This window comes from Indicator indicator, chromosome 13 (genome assembly GCF_027791375.1).
Source record: "Indicator indicator isolate 239-I01 chromosome 13, UM_Iind_1.1, whole genome shotgun sequence".
NCBI lineage: Eukaryota > Metazoa > Chordata > Aves > Piciformes > Indicatoridae > Indicator > Indicator indicator.
The window spans coordinates 7,356,874-7,380,758 of NC_072022.1; the positions used below are offsets into that span (position 1 = coordinate 7,356,874).

The following is a 23,885-nucleotide window of genomic DNA, read 5'->3' on the forward strand; positions in this document are numbered from 1 at the left end:
CCCTGGAGATTTGAGTCTTCTCACCCTGGAGGTTTTGTGACCAATCTGGATATTCTCAAGTGCAGTAGTGTTAAGGGTTTGGGGTTTTGCAGTACTGTGGTGTGAGCCGCTAGGGAGGTTTGGGGTATGTGGGATAAGTGTCTTGTTCCTCTGCTCTGCCTATTCATCTGCCTGAGTTGTGCTAGCAATTTCTAAAGCAGTTAGGAAGGCTGAGGGAAATTGCTTTGAGGTCAAGACCTGCTTTAGCCTGTAATGAATTACTACGCCTGGGCTTTAAATCTTTGCAAACAGAGGATTATGGTGGTGGTAAATGCTAGGGAGGTCTGGGGATTGCTGTACTGCCAGCTGCAGGGAGTGTGGCCTTTCCCTTTAGCTGATAGAGGGTGATGGATGTTAAAAAAATAGATTGAGATACAGCCTGGGCTGCAGCTTGGATACTATTTCTCCTTGATTTATATTTCTGCTTGGATGCTTCCTAGAGCAAGCAGTATATTTCTTGCTTAACCTCACGGGGCTTTTTCCTTCGTAAATGAGGACAACATGGTAGATAGGACCAACTGCCAAGAGCCCTGGATTAGTGCAGGGTCTGCAGAAGATTCAGAGCTGCTGCACAGTGTCTGCCTGAAACACAAACACCAAGCGCTGAGCACGATGGAAATGGCAAAGCTGCATTCCTGTGCCAGAGGATGGCTGTGCTCAGCATCACTCTGTCTCTAGTCACAACAGTGGCTTTGGGGGCTGAAAACAAAGCAATTGCCTCCTGCTCTGGGCAGGATGAGGGCAGCCAGCGGTGTGTCCCAGGCACGATGGAGCAAGGAGTTGAGGAACTGCATTGGTGTGAAGTTGGAGCATGGGCAGTAGGGCAGAAATTCCCCTGCCCATAGTCAGGGAGGGTACAGGCAACATGGGGCAAGCTGGGCTGTGTCTTCTGCCTGCAAGCACTGGGCAGGAGGGCAGCTGAGGGCCTGGTTTGCTGATTGCTGTGGTGACAGGCACATCTAGCCTGCAGGGAGCTGTAAAGCACCTGTGTGTGATGAGTGGGGCTGAAATAGGTTGACATAGTCTTTATAATCCAATTAGTGCCAAGCACTAAGCAACCTGGCCAATTTGCTCTTGGCTTTTATAACACATACAAATAGTGTTGCTATTAGATAACACCATGGGCAATGGCTCCACTGAGCTCACAGCAGGGCTGAGCTGGGCTGGCCAGAAGAGGACCATGGCTTTGCCTGAGGCTTGGGGAACCCATCTGGTGGTCTGATCTCTCACAGTGTTCGCATTCGCTGCATTCCACTTGGTCTGCTGCAGTCCTCACAACATCCCCAGATCCTCCTGGGACAAACAGTCTCTGAGGTACGTCTCCTGTGCCCTCTCCCAAGCAACATCTCCACAAACTGGACTTGTGTGCTTCAGAGGAGGCTGTGACAAGTGCAGGCAGGGGCCTGACCCTATTAAGTGAGCTCAGGCCTGGCTTTGCTAATGATGTCATCCAGCCTGTCTTTGCTCTCAGCTTTCCCACCACAACTGGAAGATGCTTCCACGTCTGGACAGCCCTCCCTGTCTCTGACAGGGTACTGCTGGCAGTCATGTTTCTGCAGAGTGTCAGCAGTTCTGTGCAGGCAGGGGCTGTCATCTCTGCCCTGGGGGAGGCCTGTGTCAGGTCACTGGCAGCTGCAGAGCTTGTACAGGTGCTGCTGAGGGTGTTGTGGCTGACTGAATTATTGATAGCGTCTGTGTTGGGAATTGCTCTCATGCTTCCAGCCAGGCAGGCTGTGGGAGCTGGAGCTGGAAAATGCTCACAGAGTTGGTAGTTTTTCCCAGAAGCAGACAGCAGAAGGTGAGTGTGCAGTTTTGTGTGGCTGCTCCTGCAGCAGCACTTCCAGAAAGGGAGCGGCTGGGTTGAAGCTACCTCTTGTTTGTTTCAGTTATGTGGAGAAGCGGTCTTCTGGAAGGAACAAGAGAGTGGATAAAACCAGAATGCTTTGGGTTGGAAGAGACCTTTAACGGTCATCTAATCCAAACCCCCTGCAGTAAGCAGGGACATCTTTAACTAGATCAGGTTCCTCGGAGCCCAATCCAACCTGATCTTGAATGTTTCCTGGGATGGGGCATCTACCACTTGTCTGGGCAACTTGATCCAGTGGTTCACTGCCCTCCCTGTAAAAACAGAAAGATGGAGATAGAAGGATGGAAGCAGGAGGTCACCAGAAATGGTTTCTGAAGTTAGTCATGGCTGAAATGTGCAGTGTTAAACGCTATCATGATGGTTAAAGTTTGACAGCTTTGCTTGCCCTAAACTGGCCAAGTCTTGTCCACAGGCCTAATTGCACCAAGGCCTCCCTGGGTGGAGTCCATTAAGCTGATTATCACTGCGATTTTTGTCTGAAGGAGCTGACTTTTCCTCTTTGTGCTTGCAGAAATAACACAGATCATCCAGGTAGACTTGGACCTGAAGTACAAGACCAACATCCGAGACCTGTTTGATGAGTTCAACAACTTCCCAGAGGGAGCAGTCATTGGGATTGCCAGGGAAATGCAGCCAGTGTACAGGTACAGTCCCCTCCCCATGGGGAGCAGGGAGTGGCATGGGAGTGGGCAGCAGGCAGCTGGTATGTCTCTTCTTAACTCAGGTTGGTCTTTAGAAAAAAATCTAGGGGGAAGCAGTCTGCCTCCTTTAATCCCTGCAAGGGAGCTTAATCTGAGATCTGTAGGTTGGTATGAACCGAGTGTACAGCATTGCTGTGGTTTTCTTGTTCTCACACACCATTACAGGGCTTTTAAGGCCAAGTTCCTGGTCTTTGGTGCCAAAATCCATACCTAGATTATTGCACATTTGCTGCAGGTGTGTTTGCCCAGCCATTCCTGCTGAGGTGCTGTGGTTGCATTCTGAAGCATCAGGTGGTATGTCTGGGCTCAGAGGTTTTGGCTGTGAATATTGCTGAGAGTAGGAGCTGAGCTTGGGCAACAATGTGTGAGGAGAGCCCCACAGTCACTTGCTCTTCAGACACCTAGTCCGCTAGCTAGCACCAACTGTGGCAGCTGGCAGTGGGAACTGTGTACTGAGGGGTGGCCCTGCTCTTCTCACTCACAGGCCACTGTTGTTGGGCTTCAGGGACACAGATATTCACAGGCTTCTGCTTAAAGAAATTGGTTTAGTTTAGCCTGCATTGTTTCAAGGATAAACCTCAGGTTTTGTTTTAATCTAGGGTGAATCAGATCAGCTACTCAGGATGCCTTAGTGGCTTCTCAGCTGAGCAGAGCTTGGAGTGTCTTAGATGGCTTGGCTAGATTTGGTAATCCTAATGGAAATGTTCTTGGAGAAAGATAAAAAAGCTTAAGAGCTCTGTATGCAGCCATCCCTGCTCCGTGTGCATCCGGATGGGAGGAGGGTGGAGACAGAAGTTCACCAGCAGGGGATTGATGGTCATTAATCACTACTGTTCGTTTCCTTAAAGCCCAAGCCAGCTGAAAGTGTGCTCATGAGAGCACTTCTGGTTGCTCACACTGCAGAAGTCACCACTGTTCTAGTCTGTGCCCATGGCAGAAGTGTCACCTCCCCTGCTGGCTTGTGCTCTTGGCAGGGAGAGCTGGGACCAGAAGAAAGTGGATGCTAAGGTCTCAGCTCCATAAGGCAGCACCACGCCTGGAGCACAGAGGGCTCCTGTGTCGACTTTGGGGTGTCCTGGCAGGATTTTGCTGCCCAGAATGGTAAATCCAGTGCCAGTTAACCACATCCAATTGCTGGAGCTCAGAGCAGGGTGGAAGCAGCAGGGACAGGCGAATGTGGCAGTGGGGCCGTGTGGCACTGTCAGCCCCAGCCAGCACTGCCCAGCAGGGCAGGGCCCCTCAGTGGTGCAGCCTGTGATGGGATAAATGAAGCCTTTGTTTGGCACGGTTGGTGCAGGGTGGAATCACTCCCTGCTTCTGTCTCTGCAGGGATCACTTTTGCAGTATTACCATGCAGAGCTAGGGAGTAGGGATGGTGTTCTGCTGTCTGGATGTGGTTTGTGGCGCCAAGCGTGCCTGGAGGGGATCAAGCCGAGCTTTGAGGTGCTCTACTGGAGGGTCTGAGCTCTGTCACTGCAGGAGACAAGGCACAGGACCAGCGGGCTGAGCACCAAATATCTGACCCGAGTCAAAGCCATGCTGTCGCCACTCCTGCCGCCCGCGGTGGGGACAAACAAGCCAAGCTGTAACAGCCCTCACAGGCTGCATTTTTGGGCTGAACTTTCTGTTGTTGCAGTTTTGACATTCTGGGTCACTTTGGGCCATGTTGTGCTTCTCTTCTTGCGTTGTTTTGATCTTCTTGTGAAAACAAGTTCCTGATCCTCCTTGTCTCCGGATCACCCGGCGCGGGGCGAGCTGTGCAAACGCCAGCCTGCCCTCCTGCCGAGCCCTCCGCCCCATGGGGCTTGCACCTTGCTGCTGAAAGGGTTTCCAGATGAAAACTCGAGCTGACAAAGCATGAATGTCCTCGTATAAAAGCTGATCTTGCTATTTATAGGCTTTGAGTGAGATAAAAACACACTGTAGGTGTGAAAGAAGAGTTGCCAGCTCCAGCCGTGTGATTTGCCACGTGAGCAGGCTTGAAGTATCAGCTGGGAAAGTGGTTGTTGGGGTGAAGGAGGGTTAACGAGTGAGGGCAGGATCACTCTGTTGCCACTTGTGTTTTCCTCCCCACTTTGTGCAGCTCCCTGGAGCACCAGCTTTGTGCTTGCACTGTGCAAAACACTGGGCTTGGGGTGGGTCAGCAGGACTTTCCTGGCCTTGCTCACCGAGCTGTGGACTGGCACCTTCCGAGCAGATCAGTAAGGCGGTGGTTGGGAAAGGCCTGGGTGCCATCTTCCCCTCTCTGTAGCACTGAGGAAGGTGGATGGAGATCAGTCCACTTGGCTGTGCTGAATCCTTGCTACTTGGCTCATTGGGTGCAGACTGGCAGATTTTGAGGACAATGCACTGTTCCCTGGGAGGTGGTGCTGTTCCCACCAGCTGCCTCTTGGCTGTCTGGCTTCAGGCTGCATTGTTCAGGCACAGGCTGGGACTGGAGATGGCTTGTGAGAAATGAAGGAGCAAGAGAACAGCAAATGGGAAATATCCTGGAGCCTGTTTGTACATCCTGAAGGTAGGGGAAACCTCCAGACAGCAAAACAGGATGGCACGGGAGCGTTTCCACTTGCTTGACTCATGCTGAAACAATGCCTAGCTGCTGTTTGTCTTGGACAGATGCATTTATCTGAGCAACAGGATCTCCTGGCCCTCCTGTGAAACAAATGCTGGGCTTTAACTCTTGTGCAGCCTGGGGCTGGCCTGGCCTCTGGGGGTTGCTCAGGGTGGGTTGGAGTGGCCTGCAGAGAGCGGTGGCTCCTGCTGAAGCTGTGTGTGGATTGCCCTTCAGATCACCTCCCCACTGGTGTCTGGAAAGGGGTCCTGGGGGCACAGGGGAAGGTCTCCTATCAGAGCACAGTGAGGGCATCCACATACAGACCTCCCCAGGGGCCTTCCTGCCAGCCTGGCTCAGCTCAACATTGGCAAAGGGAGAAGCCTTCCCATTTTGAAGCAGCCCCACAGCTGAGATGAACAGAGTGGAGAACCACTGTGGCACTCCCAGAAATGTCCTAAAAACTCTCTGGTTACAGAAGGCTCTTACTGAGTTTCCTGGTTCTGGATGCCTCCAGTCAGGCTGGTGTCATGTGAGAGGAAGCAGGACACCTGTACTGATTGCACAGCTGCTCTCAGCAGCCTCAGCCTGAGCCCAGAGCAGAGCACCACCCTGTGCTCCCTGCTCCCATCCCAGCCTCTTTGCTTCCCATGTAGGGTGACTGCTGTTAGGGCACTGCCACATGGCAGCACCTTGGGACCCTCAGTACTGCCCCAGTGTTGCTCCCCCCAGAAGTCCCGTTGGGGAGGAATGGTCTGCTGGTAACAGGGAGGACCTAACCCCCAGGTCCTCAGATGGGTGCTTTTTACTCCTTTTCTCCAGCAGGGATGTAGTACCTGCTGTGATGGTGGACCTCAGGAAAGGTCCCAGGTCTTCTCAGGTTCAGTAGTGCACATAGGTGGGGCTGGAAGGGTGGCTGCTGCCTCCATTCCTGCCATTGGATGAGATCTCCACTACTGTCCTCTGAGACAAGAAGCTAATAAAAGGTGCAGGCATCTTGGGAGTCTGCAGTAGTGAAAATGATGAAAGTTTGTCCTGCAGGAAAGGATATCTACATCAAAGGGACTGCTACAGACCTCAAGGGACTGACACTTGAGGTCTTGTATGACTGCAAGGCCATTCTCCTTTGCTTCTGCCTAAAAGCTAGGGAGAGCTTGAACAGGACGTAGCTTTGTGGAAAGGAAAAGCTTTGTTCCTGCTTTGTGATCATCTGGGAGCTGCTGTAGGCATGCTGTGTGCTCTGTCACACAGGCTGTGTTTGTTTGAGAGCTGGTAGAATAAGCCTGAGAAGCCCATTAATGAGTGGAAGCAAGCCTGAGCAACCTGCAGGCCCAGAGGCACTTGCAGTGCTCAGCACTGGCTGGGAGCTTGGCACCAGCAGTGCTAAATCACTTGGGCAGGTGTTTGGAAGAGGATCAGAGTTGTCCTGGGCTGTGAGCAGGCCAGTGCTGAATGCACAGCCAGGCCAGGCTGCAGCACATCTGGCCTGAGGCAGTACGTCCTGTACCTTCTCCTGGGATCCAAAAATAACCCTGGGCTCTGTGAGCAAGGAGGAGCAGCTGGACTCCCTGGGTATCAGCTGAGGCAGTGATGGTAGCTGTTTAGATACAGCAGTGCAGGAGGGCTGTTGGCTGGGACAGAGCTCTCCTAGAACGGGAGGCATTAGGAGGAACCTCTGAAGATCACTGAGTCCGATGCCCCTGCCAAAGCAGGGTTCTAATTTGCATCCAATGCCCCTTGTCCTATCACAGGACACCACTGAAAAGAGCCTGGCACCTTCTTCTTGACACCCACCCTTCAGATGCTTATGAACATTAATAAGATCCCCTCTCAGTCTTCTCCAGACAGCCCCAGCTCTCTCAGCCTTTCCTCATGAGGCAGGTGTTCCAGTTCCTTCATCATCCTCATAGTGCTCCATTGGACACTCTCTAGTATGTCTCTGTCCCTCTTGAGCTGGAGAGCCCAGAACTGGACACAACACTCCAGATGTGGTCTCAACAGGGCAGAATAGAGAGACAGGACAACCTCCCTTGACATGCTGGCCACACTCTTCATAATACACCCCAGGACACCATTGGCCTTCTTGCCACAAGGGCACATTGCTGTCCCATGGATAACTTACTGTCCAGCAGGACTCCAAGGTCCTTCTCCATGGAGCTGCTTTCCAACGGGTCTGCCTCTAACATGTGCTGATGTGTGGTGGTGTTCCTCCCCAGGTGCAGGACTCTACACTTACTCTTGTTGAACCTCCTTAGGTTCCCCTTTGCCCAGCTCTCCAATCTGGCAGCACAGCCTTCCAGGGTGTCAGCCACTCCTCCCAGTGTGGCAAACTCGCTGAGGGTACACTCTGTGCCCTCATCCAGGTCGTCGATGACTGGACCCAGTACTGACCCCTGGGGAACACCACTAGTTACAGGTCTCCATCTGGACTCTGTACCATTGATCACAACTCTCTGGGCTCTGTTTTTTAGCCATTTCTTGATTCATAACTTGAAAAGGTAAATGGTTTTGTTGTTTACATTTGTGCCCAGCAGTAATAGGTGGGACCTGTTACACTTCTTCCCTCCACCCAGCAAACTTGAAACAGGATTTAAAAGCAATGAACAGACTGGACAAGATGTGACAACCACAACTGTGCACCAATTAGCACAAAAACTCCTGAGATAATGAGCATTGCAAAGGGGATTTCTTTTCCAAGAAACAAGACCCTTGTGTGTGTTTGGGTAAGGCAGTCAGGAGGTTTTGGAGGCCAGGATTGATGTGGCTCTGAGCAATCTGATCTAGTGTGAGGTGTCCCTGCCCATGGCAGGGGTGGAACTAGATGATCCTTGAGGTCCCTTCCAACCCTAACAATGCTGTGATTCTATGACTGACCAAGCATGGGCTCAAGATTTTCTTCCAAGGACTTTGCTGTTGTGCAGAGAGCACATATGGGTGGTGGTCCTTATTGAGGGCTACTTGAGAAGTTTGCCACGACTTTGCTAGAGGTTATTTTTGTTGGTCACAGCACACAAGTCCAAGGTGCATCAGGTGAGCACATACCAGTTACCACACCTGCACTTGTTGGTGATTCCTGAACTTCTCAGTTTCATCTGAACGTCTCTGTTTCAGTGTCTAGAGGCAGGTGGCACCCCAATGGCCCTTGGGGTTGCTGGGGGACCTGGATGCACTGGTAGATCATCAGCCCCTACAAGCTAAACATCCTGGGCAGGTGGTTAGATCCAGTATTTGCTCAACTGCTGTCAGCTTCAGTGGTTACTTTTTTTTGTCATGGGAGAGCATGAACTGAGGAAAGATCAGGTCTGTGCTGGACAAGGATGCTTTTTGAGAGGTCACAGCTTGGTTTGGTACTGCTGAAAAAAATGTTGTTTGTGGGCAGTGACAAGGTTCAAGCTGCCCTTTGAGGTGCAGGCATTTGTGACTCCTTGCACCCCAGCAAGGGTGTTGCAGCATGGGAGGGAGAGGAGTTTGGGCTGTAGATGCTAACAGAGATCATAAACCATCTGAGCTTGGATCTTGAATCTGCTCTGGAAAGTGACTGTTGGGGCTGAGCATCCAGATGTGAGCTTAGAGGAGTGGATGGGGCCACTTTGGCAGCCAGAGGGCAGCTGGTGCTGCTCAGACAAGGGCTTCCTCACCAGCACTTGGGGGAGAAGGAGCTCCCAAGAGCTGAATCCCTTTCTTTGATAGAGGAGCAAACAAACAGCAGGAAATCAAGAGGCCTTGCTGCATAGCTGGGGTACTTTCTGGAGCAGTGTGGTGCTGAGACTGCACAAGGAAGCTCCCAACAATCCTCTGGAGGGGTTCCCACAATGCCCTCCTGCTCTCTGAAGCTCAGTGGTGGTTCCCTTTATACCAGGACTGCCCTGCAGCATTAGTGTCATACAGCTGGAATTCTCAAGCAGGGATGGAGGGATAGAGGCCTTTGATTTCTCCTCCCCACCACAGTAGGGGAGCATCTGTGAAGGGGGAGCATCTCCCCTGTTGCCAAGAGCCCTGTTGGTGGGCAAGGGTGGCCTGGGGGGAAGCAGGCAGGAGAGCACTGCTGGAGCAGACTCCATTCACCGTTGTTAACAGAAATCTGCCATTTTGGCAGTAATTATGCCTGTGGTGTTTTACAGTGCCCCTCTGAAGGGGATGCCCTCGTCCATCCCTGTGCTGAACAGGCACATGGTCTGACACATAGAGCTGATCACACTGTGTGCCCCTAGTGCCACAGACGTTTGGTCTGTAGAGGGAAGGACACCAATGTGACCCAGGCAGGGATTTATGGTCCCCTCTCTTTTTGCAGGGTGATTTTAATTTTAGCACCAGCACGGGGTGCAAATATTTCAGATGGTGAGGGGGACCAACCTTGAAAATCCACATCCCAAGGGAGAGTTTTGCTTGTGAGCTACATTCACCAGTTGCCACTAATCGTCTGTTTAAGTGTGACCATTTTTGGACAGCTAAGTCCATGCAGAAGTGTGGTCATCAAGAATTGATTTGCTGCTCCAAATACTACCTTTTGGAAAGTTGGGCATGCAGACTGTGCTGTGCTTGAGACCAGCCAGGCACAGACATAATCTGTGCATTGTGTGAGAAGTTTGTTAAGCAATTACTGATGTTTGCATTGACGAGCTCAGTTTGTCAGCATTTTCTGAGGAGGACTGGAGGTCCAGCCTGAACTGGACCCTTGCTATGAATCCCTCAGGGGAGGATAAAGTGGTCCCAGTGTGCACACCATCACACAGAGTCACAGAACATGAAGGATTGGAAGGGACCTGAAAGATATCCAGTCCACCTCCCCTGCCAGAGCAGGATCACCTGGAGCAGGTCACACAGGAACGTGTCCATGAATGTCTGCAGAGAAGGAGACTCCACAACCTCTCTTGGAAGCCTCTTCCAGGGTTTGTCACCCTCACAGTGAAAAAGTTTTTCCCTTATGTTCACATGGAACCTTCTCTGCTCCTGCTTGCACCCATTGCCCCTTGTCCTTGAGCAGAGCCTGGCTCCGTCCTCCTGACACTGCCCTGCACATCTTTATCAACATGAATGAGGTCACCCCTCAGGCTCCTCTGCTCCAAGCTCAAGAGCCCCCCAGCTCCCTCAGCCTGTCCTCACGAGGGAGATGTTCTTCTCCACATCCTACCCTTTGTCCTGGGCTGGGAATTGCTGTTGCTTTGCCCCAGGGTGATGTATTCCCTGCAGAGCCATGTTGGTGATGCTCATCTCTGGGCATGGAATATCCTGTGCTCAGCTGCTCAGCCTCAGCTGAGGCATGCTGGGCCCGGCTGGTACTGACCCTGCCACCTCAGCTCCTTAAGGGGTTTAATGTTTGCATATGGAAATAAGCATCGAGTGACAAGGGCTGCTTTGTTGCAAAGCCTCCCTCTGCGGCAGGGCTGAGCTCACCCAGCCAAGATCTGGCAGCACCGGGGTGGGAAGGGGCACTGTGGGTCGAGTGCTGCACTGGGTACAGCCCTGGGGCATCTTCCTCCAGCTGCAACAGGGACTTTTAAGGGCCCATCTTCACTGCAGGGACGCCTTTGGGTGGAGGGGAAATGGCCTTTTCCTGAGGGCTAATCCTGGTTGAATAGTGGTGGTAAGGGCTGGCAGCTGCCTGCCACAGTGAGGTTTAACCAAGAGGAGAAGTGGGCAGAAAGGAGCAAGAAGTTGTGCTCTTCTTGATGAGGATTAGGTGGGAAAGCCACAGTCACCCCCTGCACAGATGACACCCTCATCCCCATTCCATCACTCTTCCTTCCCCATCACCCACACTGTCTCCTCTGGGTGGGGCAGAAGCCACTGTCAGAGGGTTCTCCAGGCTGCTGTGGGAGCCAGATGGTTTTTAAGCTCGTATCTGTCGTCCCCAGAGGCCTTTACAGTTATTTAGTCTGTTCGCTCTCTCCCCTTTCATTTCAAACACATCCTCCCCATCTGCCTCCTCAACTTTCTGGGGCTCTGCAGGTACTGGGCACCAGTGGGTGGGCAGGTGGGTCTGGAGCCAAGTGCCATGTCCTGCCTGCCCCAGGGGGCCACTGGCAGTGACACAGAGCAAGGAGCATGGCAAACTCACACCTCATTGCTTAAGGCACAGGAACAGCAGTGTTTGCCAGCAGCTGCAGCTGGGGATGACAGCAGCACCCATCTTTTTCTGGCTCAGGAACTGAAAAGCATGTGCAAAGGTACCAAGAGTGTGCACTTGTTGTTTTAGTTGGTGTTTGGGGTGGCAGGGCTGCTGTCAGAGTGGTGCAGAGAGGGACAGCTGGTAGCCTCCTGTGCTTACCTTCTGCACCAGGAGCCATGTATCTGGTGGGGTGGGACTCAGGGTCCCCCAGCCCCTGACCTCTGTGACAGAGCCTTGGTGGCAAAGATGCTGGCCTGCTGCTGCTGTGCATCCTGCCCTCCTGGGCAGCTGGCCCAAATTCTGCCAGCACTGGCAAGAGCTGGGACCAAACCAGTGAGCTCTATCAAGGAGTTTGCTGGTCTAGGGCTGTTTATGGCATCCAGAATCTTGCTGATCCCTTATTTTTTGTAGATTTATCCTGTGGCTGTTGGCTTTGCCTGTCCTTTTGGTGAGCGAGAGGCTGTGCAGCCTTCCTCCCTGGGTACCTTGCTGCTCAGGCTCATGCAGTGCCCATGTACAGTGCACAGCAGCATTCAGAGACCCTGCAGCCTTCTAGGAACATCCTCTGACAGCAGCTACCCCGGGCTGGCCCAGTGTCTGGTTTCACTTCATATCTTTTTGACTTATCCCCTTAGTTCCCCAGCTACATGGAGGGAATCCTGCAGGCTGTCCAGGTTTCTTCAGATGTGGCCACATGGAGAGGATCCACGTCCTCATCAGCAAGGCCAGCAGTGGTGCTGCACAGCTAGCGTGGTGGGGCTGCAGCCTCCTAAATGTCTCAAAAAGGTACAGACACGCAAGCCCAGTCTGCTGCCTGTGGGGACAGTGCTTTGGGCTTGCTGTTGGTCACCCAGCTGGCAGTAAGTCCTCCACCCTGTCTTTCCTGCCAAGTGAGGGCACCCTGCTACTTTACCAGCAGTTTCCCGCTCATCCCATAGTGTTCTTCCATAACCCAGAGCTGAAGTAAATGTGGCACAGGCATGGGAGTACATGGGTCAGGACAGAGTCTCCTCCCTACTTGTTGCTGTACAGGAAAGCAAGAGAAGGAACCTCAGAACAGAGCTGATAGATGGAGTGGTCCCTTCTGCCTTTGGCCGCTGTGCCCATCAGGCATTGTGGAGGCTGTGATGGCAGCTCTGCAAGCTGAGGCTCCTGACTGCTGCCCTTCGAGGCCAGGGAGGTGTGGCCGGAGCACCCTGTGCGGGGCCAGCAAGGGAAGTCCTGGTGGAAGCAGGGTTTTTATCTGGACTGCCTGGGTCTGGTGTTTGAATGCTTGGAAATGCTCTTCTCCAGATGTTTCCTAGCACATGCCGGCTGTGTTTATAAACAGCTCCTCAAAGCAAAGCCCAGCGGGGCTGCAGGCGGTGCTCGTGGCACTGGCCCCGCACGGCTCCCCCGCACCATGCTACAGGGTCAGGGGCCCAGGGTCACCTCTTTCCCCTCCTCTCTGGAGGGGCCAAGGCAGTTAACAAAAGCCCAAAATGCCTCCTCTTCCTTTCTCCTCCCCTCCTCCCAGCCAGCAGCTTCCTGCCCTGTTGCATCCCACCATGGTCAGCATATCCAGGCTGCCTTCCTGCCCTGGCTTGGGCTGCCAGTGGGTGGGGAGAAGGACACCCCAGAGCCGGGGCTGGTGACACCCTGCCCTGCCTGAGCTGCGTGCTCCAAGGGTGATCCTGGCTGCTTCAGAGGCTTGGGGCAGGGAGACGTTTCCATTGCATCCAAAAGCCAAGCAAAATCCAGGCTGAAGAGGTGCTGCCGGCAGCCCAGCCAGAACGCCTTTCCCTCAGCTGGCCCCAGCCCAGCCCTGGAGAGGCTGTGGTGTGGTGCTGCAAGCAGGTTCCTGAGCGGCTCCCGGATGGGGCTGCCTGCAGCTCATCGCATCCTGGATTTTGCTCCAGCATTGGTCCCTGGGGGTGGCCCTGTCCTCCCCCTCAACCCTGTGGTCCCTATGTGTGGCCAGGGGAGGATGGCCCCATCACGCCAGCGCCAGGAGGAAGGGCTAAACAATTGCTGCTTGTCAGTCAGCCTCCTCTCCCTGCAGAAAGGGGCACGTCACTCCCTCCTTGTGATCAGCCTTCAGGGAGTAACCCACTGGGGAGTGGCGTGGCTGAAGAGTAATTTCTTCCAGACCTGCTCTTACCCACGGCAGCCTGGCAGTGGTTGCCTTGGGCTCAGGCACTGGTCTTTTACTGGTCTAGCTTCGTGCAGAGCACGTAATCCTGTATCTTAGGCAGCATGGTTTTGGGGGTAAGAACTTGAAAAGAGTTGGCTCCACTGCTGTGGAGCTGGAAAGCTGCCCTCATCCGTGAATCTGCAACACTGCTCCCCCTCTCCCTCCTGCCAGCTTCCAGCATCCTGTTTTGGGCATGGAGATGGCTTTCATGGCACTGCTAGGGAGAAGCAGAGAGAGCAGACTATGCAGAGGAGGGCTTGGGCCAGTCTCTCCTCAGATCCCTGAACCTGAGCACTTTGGGAGGCTGATGAGTGCAAGGCCGCATCTTGTCTTGGCCACTTCCCTCTTTCCTAATGCTGCATGGAGGCCACTTTGCCTTCCTTCTCTCATGAGTATCCACGAGTCATCTCAGTAGTGGCCTCGTGCCTGTCCCTAAGACACAACTGCTCTTTACAGAGGCAGAGCCCTTTTATCCTTCCCTGCCCTTTAGATCAAATGAGCACTGCTGCCTGTGGGCTCCGATGAGGCAGCCAGACCTCCGCTCTCCTTCCCCAGGAGACGTGGAGACAGCTGCTCAAAAACTGAGCCCTCTTTCCATGGAAAACTGGCATTTGGAAAAACCCTTTCCATCCTGGCAAAAGGGAGCAGTGTAAAGACCCTGAATGCAATGAGAAATGCCAGAGGTTTGAATCTAAAGCATCGAAACGGAAAGTTGTAAGAGAGCAATGCTGCAGGACGGTTGTGGTTCTCCAGATCAGGAAACAGAAAAGGTGCCCGTGGGGGACATCATTGATAGATCCACGTTTTCTGCTGGGATAGTTGTGCAGGTGCTGTTGAATCCTGTCTCTCAGTGCTGTGCTGGGGACCCAGAGGACAAGCCAGAAGGACGGATTTCATAGTCTGATCTCTCTACAAGCTGTAGGACTCTCTGAGCAAGTGCTTGTTGGAGCTTACAAGAGTGATGCAGTTCAAATTTATGCAGTGAGTGAGTACCCACTGTGACTCTGCAGCTGTCCCTGATGTCCCTGCATCTTCTTACACCCAAATTAGCCCAGCTTCAGCTTCCAAGCACAAAACCACTTTTGTGTGCTAAATCCACACCATCTACCAACAGATTCTTATCAGTTTTTGGGGTAGGTCATTGGTAGCTGGTCAATGTCTGACAGATTCAGAAAGGAACCAGTGGCAGGCTGGCCTCATGCTTTCTAACACTGATTTTTCCCTAGCATCTTCACAGCAAAGTGCAAAAACCAACCTGCTGTAGCTTACCCTTAAGTGTTAGAGCTACAAAGGAGAGCAGGGTGCTGGCAGTCCTGGGCTGTCAGACAGTTGTGTGGAGGCCATGGATCCTTCCTGCCCTCTTCCAAACCACTGGTTCAAGCAGCTCTCAGCTGCCAGCTTTGCAGGGTGCTGCCTGGGGACAGAAGAATTTCACTCCTAATGGAAGCGATTTTTTGAGGGCAGATTCAACCCAAGCTGCTTGGGTAATAGCTTGATGCATTCAATTCCTGCAAGTGGGAGCAGCCAGCATGTGTATGTTGAGGTGTGCTCACTACTCCAGGGCTGGGGAAAGAGCCAAATGCATTTTTGGGCTGCTTGCTTAGACATGTATTTGAATCAACTTCTGAAGTCAGTTTTGTGTATTGCGAGGTATGTACCACTTCTCTGCATGGCAGCTGGAAATGAGGGTGAAGATTGCATCTGCCTGAGCTGCTACTGCTGAGCCTTCCCAGGGCTGCAAATACTGAAGGCAGTGCTTGTTTAGCTAATGAGATGTTGCCACTGGATTTCTGGTTTTATTTTGAAGAAATATTTCTGCCACTCAGATTGATTTCAAGCCTTCTTTTTGCACATCCTCAAACTGGGGCTCATCTTAGATCCAGAGCTTCCCCATAATCAAATAGTAATAATGATGATGCTGTGAGCAAAGCTGCTGAGATTCCATTAACTGCAGGACATTTTCCTGGTGTGTACCAGCCACGGGGACACTCCTGGTGGTTCACCCTGAGCACTGAGGATGTAGTTTGGTCTCCCTGCACAGCCGTGCGAGCAGTCATGCAGTGTCCAGTTGGCTCACCAGAGTGATGCTGATTAGAAACAAAAAAGGCTTTTGGGGAGAGCAAGAGGAGTGATTTGAGGGCTGGGCAATATCCTGTGAAGCAGGATGGAGAGAGGCACAGCCTGTGAAGCACCAGGCTGCTCTGGGAAGCTGGCTGCCTCCAGCCAACAGGGGACAAGCACTGCAAGATCCCCTGGGTGAGTGGTAGATCCTGTGCTGTGATCCAGATCTGCCCAGACTTGAGGTGGCTGCTCTTTGGCCTGTGTTCCCTGACTTTCCTCTTGTTCCTCTCCTTGCAGGCACACCTTCTGGCAGTATCGCCGTGAGAACCCCCAAACCAAAGTGGGGGATCCCCCTCCTGATGGGCTGCCCGGCTTCAACAGCGGCGTCCTGCTCCTGAACCTGGAAGCCATGAGGCAGTCCAAGCTCTACAACCAGCTGCTGGAGCCCGCCATGGTGCAGAAGCTGACAGAGAAGTACCACTTCAAGGGACACCTCGGGGACCAGGATTTTTTCACCATGGTGGGGATGGAGCACCCAGAGCTCTTCCACGTGCTCGACTGCACGTGGAACCGTCAGCTGTGCACCTGGTGGAGGGAGCACGGATACAGCGACGTCTTTGACCAGTACTTCCAGTGCGAGGGGGAAGTCAAAATCTACCACGGCAACTGCAACACCCCCATCCCCGAGGACTAGGCCACCTGCTGCTCACACAAGCACCAAGCCCTGCAGAGCCATCGGGGCTACACCAGCAGCCTCTGTGGAAGGGTGACCAGCCCTGCTCCGTTGTATCCCAGGGGAAATCCTAGGGATTCCAAGAGCGTTCAGTATCCCACTGCCTGTCGCCTCATCTCTCCAGGAGGAAGCAGTCTGGTAGCTGCAGCAGGACATCCGCAGTCACCATGGCTGGACTCAGCCTTGGGACAAGTCCATGGTACCTGTCTGTGCCACAGGCTGGGGCATGGAAACAGCCGAGGGGCCATCAGGTGACCACTGCTTTTGCAGGTGGCAGGGTGCTTCTCCCTGGGTGCTGTGCAGTCTTGCCTTGTCTGATGATCAGCAGGAGGCCTCAGCCAGGCAGCTGGGTTTTGTTCAGGCATTCCTCAGTGGTCCGTCTCTGCACTTCACACAAGAATGTGTGCCTGGAGAGCAGACACTGTCCTCAGGTCTTTTTCCTTTTGAAGCATTCCAGAAAGGCAAAAGGGTTTTAAAGACTGAAAAGGTGCTTTAAATTCTGCTACTTGTAAACAAAAATGTAATGCTAGGTGAGCCTTCCATTGGTTCTTCTTAGCAATAAAAGCTTTACTGGCCCAGCTTGTCCTGGAAGTCTTCTGTGAGCGTGTCCCAAGAGGGTTGTTTTTCTACCTTTGCCTTTAACCTTTCACACAAGAATAAAGCTGCAGATGTGAGACACTCTTGGCTGATTTTCTGTGGCTCAGTCCTGTGCGATAGAAGGTGTCATGCTCTTCTCACCATGATTAAAAAGCAGTTGTTGTATATCTCTGGGACAGCTGAATGTGGTGCCCCACAGCTTATCACTGATTTAGCTCGTGTCTGTCCTGAGCAAGTCATGCAAGTAGGTGGGCCATGGTGCAAATAAATAAGCAAGATTAAAAAAATATATGATCATCACCTTAGCAAGGGTTGGTTTGAAGGATGCAGGCAGGTTGGTTTGAAGGATGCAGGCAGGTTGGTTTGGAAGGATGCAGGGGAAGGTTGGTTTGAAGGATCCAGGCAGGTTGATTTGGAAGGATGCAGGCAGGTTGGTTTGGAAGGATGCAGGGGAAGGTTGGTTTGAAGGATCCAGGCAGGTTGGTTTGGAAGGATGCAGGGGAAGGTTGGTTTGAAGGATGCAGGCAGGTTGATTTGGAAGGATCCAGGCAGGTTGGTTTGGAAGGATGCAGGGGAAGGTTGGTTTGAAGGATGCAGGCAGGTTGATTTGGAAGGATCCAGGCAGGTTGGTTTGGAAGGATGCAGGGGAAGGTTGGTTTGAAGGATCCAGGCAGGTTGGTTTGGAAGGATCCAGGAACTGCCTGTGCTGTGAATGATCAGGTTTCAGACATGAGCACTCTGCTCCCTGGCCTGGCTAGTGAGTGCAAGCTCATTGTTGGAGGAGATGCACACACACACATTAACCTGCTTTCAACCCTGCTTCTTTCCCCTCAGCCTCTGCTGTGTGTCTCTGTGCACCTGTGTGATGTGCACGTACAAGAGAAAGGGATGGGAATCTAGTGATGGCTTAAGCTAATAATGGTGCACACAGTGTGGCAGGAGTTTCCTTAAGCTCCTTCCCCTGTGCCCATGGGTGACCATTTATCTTTGCTGAGGGAGAGGCTCTCCTCCCTCTAACTGATGTAAGGGGAAGGGCTGGCTGCAATGCAGGCTGCAGCCCTAACCCTACCCTCTATGTTTTGCTGAACCAGTCCACTTCCAAACAGTACAAAAGCTCAGCTTCAGGTATTTTCACATCCCCAGGGAAGGAACAGTGAAGAGGTGGCTAAAGGTGAGTGAAAGCAGCAGTGATTAGCCTGCTGTATTAGATTCACGTTTTCACCAAACCCCAAGGTGTCACTGTGCAGGGCAAGGCAAGCAGCCAGTGTGCTGGAGGCTGCCGTGGAGCAGGATTTGGGGCAGGTGGTGCACCATGATGATGCACCCTGAAGAACAAGGAGGGTTTGCTGCTGCTCTGCCCAGAGAGCATGCTCCTTCCTAAGAACTCCAGGGGAGGCTTTGCTCAGTTGGTGCTCTCTCTCATTTACATGTGAGCTGTGTGGGGGTCATCACTGCGTGGCCCTGGGAGCCATCCACCTCACCCCTGCCCTGCAGTGCCAGGATGCTTTCCTGGAGTTGCTGGGTGAAACAGAGAGAGGGCAGGGCTTCCTGGTGGAGTGTCACAGTCCCATGGTTGGCATTAGTGCTCTGTCACCACCCTGGTGTGTCCCAAGATACCGGTGATTTCCCCAAGTGGCTCCTGGCACTGCCCCACATGCACAGCCCCTGCCGTGCCCAGGGTGCTACTGCAGGGACTCAGCCCTGTGCTTGCCGTTTTGGCACCAGTGGCACAGTGTCTCATGTGCCAAGGCAGGACCTTGCCATCAGTTTGGAAAGGGCCATGCTGGAAATACAGGCCAGGCAGCATGTGTCACTGGCCCTGGGGAGTGGTACAGTAAGGTGCAAACGGGGCTGCTTCGTGGGGCTGAGCAGCTCTGGGCTGCCTCTGGGTGTGGTCACTGGCCTGAAAGCATCACGTTAGTTTTGAGATAGTATTGCCACAGGTGACAACCAAGGCTGCATCAGGCTAGGTGATTCTCTTCCCCCACAGCCACCCCTGTTGCTGGGCCAGGCACTGGGCACACTGTCTGCAGCCAGAGAATGCTCTCCATAGGGCTGGGAGCACCTTTTCCTCTCTGTGAGATCCCAGGGGCTGTGAGGGGAGTACACCTTGATGCACACACCCTGGCTCCAGGCTGAAACCTTTTCTTAGATATTTTCACCAAAAAATAGTAATTCCTCTCTTTTTATGGTTCAAAATGGTGGTCCACTGGGAAGCCCACTGTTTTTTCAGCTGGGAAAAATGTAGGAGATGGCTTTCCCTGGGCACTGCAGATGGCCCAGCTCTCTGTGCAGCAGTGCCTGCCTCATCCCAGGGTCCCCAGGGCTGTGACTAAGCACTGCAGGCAGCACGGACCCCACAAAGTGCTATATATAGACCCTGCACGCAGCCAAGGCCGTGCTGCCTATGTAATTATCTCCCCTTCATGCCCTGCTGATTGCAGGCACTAATGAGCTTCAGCCACAGAAGCCGTCGTGGCAGCCTGGGGCCAGCCAGCATGGAGCTGCCAACTCAGCCTTTTCAAAGGGTGCTGCCACCGGGGCTGCTCTGGGGCAGAAGCAGAACTTGCTGTGCTTGACCTGTGGGCACTGTTTGCCCAGAGAGGCTTCATCCCCTGCAAGCAGTTCCTGCACTCAGTAGTAATTTTTGGAAGCATGGGGACTTTCCATCCTCGTCCCTCCCTGCCCTCTGACTTCCTCCTGCTTTGCAACCCAGCCTCAGGCAGGTGCTGCTCAAGGCACACGAGGTCAAGCCTGAACAACTCCTCCTGGGTTCCACACCAAACCTGAGCATCTCCTGATGCACAGGTCAGACCTGGGCATCCCCTCTTTTTCCTGTGACTGTGGCCTGGGGCCATTGCAACCAGCAGTAGCAGCTGCTAGCACAAGCACAATAAAAGGGGCTCAGAAAGCATTAAGCAGTACTGGTTTGCCACTGGACACCAGGAGTTTGCTGTGGTCACCCTGTGGTAGGAACTCTGGGGCTGATGGGTAGCTCCTGGTTCCTGGGAGCTGGTGCCATGTCCTTGGCCATCACCAGTCCCCTGCCTAGCAGAGGGGATCTGCAGACTGTAGAGCCTGGCTTTGAACTGGTTGGGACCCCACTGAAGGCACAGCAATGCCCACGGCAGCCCTGGGTGAGCAGCAGGTGAGAACACACAGGGAGCAGGGCTGGCTGCGGGGCTGGGGCCATGCCCTGTGGGTCTTGGGCATTGCACCCGTGGGAGAGCTATACTGGCCCCGGGCAGGGCCTGTGAAAGGGTTTGGTGGGTTTTCCATGAAGGAGCCCAGAGCTCCTCTGTCACACCTGCAGGCTGCTTGGTCCTTGTCTTCTCACCTGCTGGCTGAGATCAAAGTGCTGCTAGTGCTGGGAGCCCATTGTTTTCCAGGGTTAGCAGGGGGTTCTCCTTGATCTCTTTCTGGAAGATGAGGCTGTAGAATGTAGCATTGTGTCTTGAGCTTAAGGACAAAGCTCAGTTTCTTTTCTTGCATCGTTCAGCACTCATGGGAAATTGCAGGTAGGGCAAACAGTGTCCCCTGCTTCTGGCCAGCTTTGCTCCCAGCCCTGTGCTTTTGCTGCATGGGATTTTTGCTCTCCTCTCCTCTCCTGTGTTTCGTAACGCTGTCAGTGTTTATTCTCTTACTCATTTGTACTTCTTTCCCATTTGAAACGATCAATTGTTGCTATAAACTCACCTAGGGAGCAATTACTGTAAGCCTAACCCAAACAGGCGCTGGGGGTGCTCCATTAAGCAATAGAACCACCCCCTCCCCTCTCTGCTGCTCCCAGAGGATATGATATTTACTTTTCAGCTCTCTGCTATTCATACTGAGCACACTTCGGCCAGCCTGCCAAGAATAACACAAACCATAACAACAGGCTTCAGCACTAAGATGGAGTTCCTGACTTTGCAAAGCAAAACAAAACAAAACAAAAAAATCCCCACAGATGTATTTCCAACCTATTATTTTGCCTTTGCTAAGAAATGCCTGGCTGCAGCTGAGCAAGCAGGCACCCAAACCACTCCTCTGCCTTCAGAAGAGCCATGAGTAGCATGAAATCTGCCCTGAGGGAGCAGAGAAAGAGGGGAAAAGGAAAAAAAAAAAAAAGAGCAGTAAGCCTAGGATGCAGGTTGGCAACTGCTGGGTTTGTTTCCTTTAATGCACATTTTTATTAGGTTGCTGCATTGGCTTGAGAGCTGTTCCTCAGCAGCTGTGCTGTGCCATGGAGGGACAAGTTCCCTAGCAGCTGGCTTGTGACTATTTCAGCCAGGTTTTTAGTGGCTCAGTCTCTGACCATCATCAGCCTTTGTGGCTTTAATTACTAATTGCAGAGCAATTGCTGCCTGGTCTCAGTGCCGTTGGGGTTCGGTTTGTGTAGTCCTCTGGAAATTATTTTTTCGCTAAGCGGCTGCTAATGGGGGAGCACTTGGAGCAAGTCAGCTGAGATGTTTCACAGGAATTAGCTCCGTTGTTCCCAAAGCCTCAGCGTTCATTTACACAGTTTGCCTGTCAGACCAAAAAAGCTGAAACAAAGCAGAGTCTGGAGCTGCCAGAATTAGCCGTGGGTTTGTCCTTGGCAGGAGGCTTTGGCATTGCTCAGCTGGAAAAGGAGATGCTCTGATTTAAGGAGTGTTCCTGAGCACCAGCTGTGTTTTTCCTGGGGCAGATGTTGTGTGCACCATTGTTGTGGCAGGTAGAAAACCATGCCCTGGGGCTCCAGCTCCCTTCCGAACAGACTTTTTCTCTCAGCTTATCCTTGGGACCCTGTGGCTCTGCCAGGAAGCTTGTCCCCAGTGCCTTCACTAGTGCAGCCCTGGCACCAGCTTCTCCTCCCATTTAGCAACAATTTGTGACCCTGCTGGTAACAATCCTAACGCTGTGCACCCACAGGCTGCACAGAGCTGTGTTCATAGAAGGCACGGCATGAAGTATCTCCATTTATCACCTACAGACCACTTGTTCTGAGTGCATTTTGCCGCTATGGAAAGGTTTGGGGTCTTTGTCATAGTACATCCCCTACCTGGAGCTGGTTAGGATAAGCAGCCCCCTTTGGGTGCTAAGGTTGGTCTCAGTTTAGGGAACAGGCTGCTTGCAGATGCCCTTTGGCACATGAGGCTCTAAGGCAGTGTGTCAGAAAGTGGTTTTGGCTTTTTTTCTGCATGCTTATTACTTTCAGACTCGTTTTTATGCTGGAGGAATTCTCTGGCTACCTGGGGATCACAGCAAAGACAGGAGCTTCCAGCAAGACCTGCCAAGCTCAGGAGGGATGTTTTATACAAAATCACCAGTGGCAATAAAGAACAAATGAATGGGCAGGTGAGATTGAGTCCCTGGGCCGTGGAACAAGGGCATGGGGAGCTGGCCTGGCAAAGGTTGCTCAGCTGAGCTGACAGGCCCTGTGGTCCTGCAGCAAAACCAGTCAAAACCCATTCCTTGGCAAATGGGGAATACTGGTGACAGGGCAGAACCTGCCACTGATGCAGAGATTGTTCAGGAGAGGGAAGTGCAGAGCTGACATGAAGAGCTGTGGGAATATGGCTGATGTGGAGCAGTAGGTAATAAAATGGGAACGAAATTCATCATTGACAGGTGCTGGGTAGTGCTGAGGCAGAAAGGCATCACCCAAGGATACAAGGAAGAGCTGTGGAGAGCAGGAACGCAATCTGGGAATTGGCATGGGCAGGTCTCTCTCAGTATGGACCCCAGCTCCTTGCCTTGCTGAAGCCAGGCACCCCGCTGCAGAGGGGACCAGGGTGAGAGTTCTCTTCACTTGCTGCCATGCTAAGCTGTGCCTCAGCAGGCTCACATGGGGGTACCCCCCTACAGCTGCTCCGTGGGCAGGAGAGCCACCAGTGCAGGGCAGGCAGGTGGGCTATGTGGCTGCAGCTGCCAGTCTGTGCTGTGCCTGGCTATGCCTATCCCTGCAGGCTGCATTTATGGAGCCCCAGCTCTGGCCCTGACAACAGCCTCAGTCTCCTCAGTTAGGCTGCTGGAGCTGGCACAGAGGCTCTTTGCTGGGCAGGGCAGCGTGCATCAGCTGTGGGTGCTTCCTCGTGTCTGGTACCTGTGGCAGTAGTCACCAACTGATTCTGCCAGTTCCTGGGGTTTAAGCATTATCTCAGGATAAAAACAACCAGGATTTCTTGTGATACATCTGTGAACCCCCCACGAGGCACCTCCCAGCAGAGCCAGGGTCAGGGCAGAGAGCAGCACCGCTCCTCTCCAGGGATTAAAGCAGCCTTCAGGTTCTGGACAAGGATGGTGTAACTAAGGAGAATCAACAAAGTCTCCACCCTCTACTGGGAACAAATTATGTTTTGCAATTAAGTAGGATCTCTGCTCAGTGATTGGGGAAGCTCTTGGTGCTATAGGCAGAGGTGTCCTGCAGCAAATGCTGTCTCATAATTGGAGAAGATGTCCTGGGTCTGTAAAGCAGAAGAGAAAAAGCAGCACCTAGAGAGCAGGGGGGCTGGGGCATATTCCATTAAATAACAGGAATGAACTATGGTGTCTGTGCAGAAGGGAGGAGGATGTTAGTCTGTGCCAGTGTTCAAAAGAAAAGGCTGCAGCTCTGAGGTAGCAGCTTGACTCCCAGCTTGGGCAGTAGGGTGGGAAAACTGGTGTGAGATTCACTGCATAGTAAATTTTCATAGAATTGTAGAATTGTCAGGGTTGGAAGGGACCTCAAGGATCATCCAGTTCCAACCCCCCTGCCATGGCCAGGGACACCTCACATTACATCAGGTTGCTCAGAGCCACATCCAGCCTGGCCTTAAAAACCTCTGGGGATGAGGCTTCCACCACCTCTCTGGGCAACCTGTTCCAGTCTCTCACCACCCTCATGGGGAAGAATTTCTTCCTAACATCCAATCTGAATCTACCCATTTCTATTTTTGCTCCATTCCCTCCAGTCCTATAACTCCCTGACACCCTAAAAAGTCCCTCCCCAGCTTTCTTGTAGGCCCCCTTCAGATACTGGAAGGCCACAAGAAGGTCTCCTGGGAGCCTTCTCTTCTCCAGACTGAACAGCCCCAACTCTCAGTGTCTCTTC

General features: G+C 52.8%; 1 protein-coding gene across 1 annotated transcript in view; it reads left to right on the forward strand.

Moving 5' to 3' along the window:
* The window catches only part of XXYLT1 (xyloside xylosyltransferase 1), a 34,982-nt gene extending 18,230 nt beyond the window's left edge, over window positions 1-16,752 (forward strand). The window contains exons 3-4 of the mRNA XM_054386053.1: window positions 2,418-2,550; window positions 15,799-16,752. Of these exons, the coding sequence (XP_054242028.1) occupies window positions 2,418-2,550; window positions 15,799-16,195 (530 nt within the window). The 3' untranslated portion in view covers window positions 16,196-16,752. The remainder of the gene's footprint in view (window positions 1-2,417; window positions 2,551-15,798) is intronic.
* The last annotated feature ends 7,133 nt before the right edge of the window (window positions 16,753-23,885 follow it).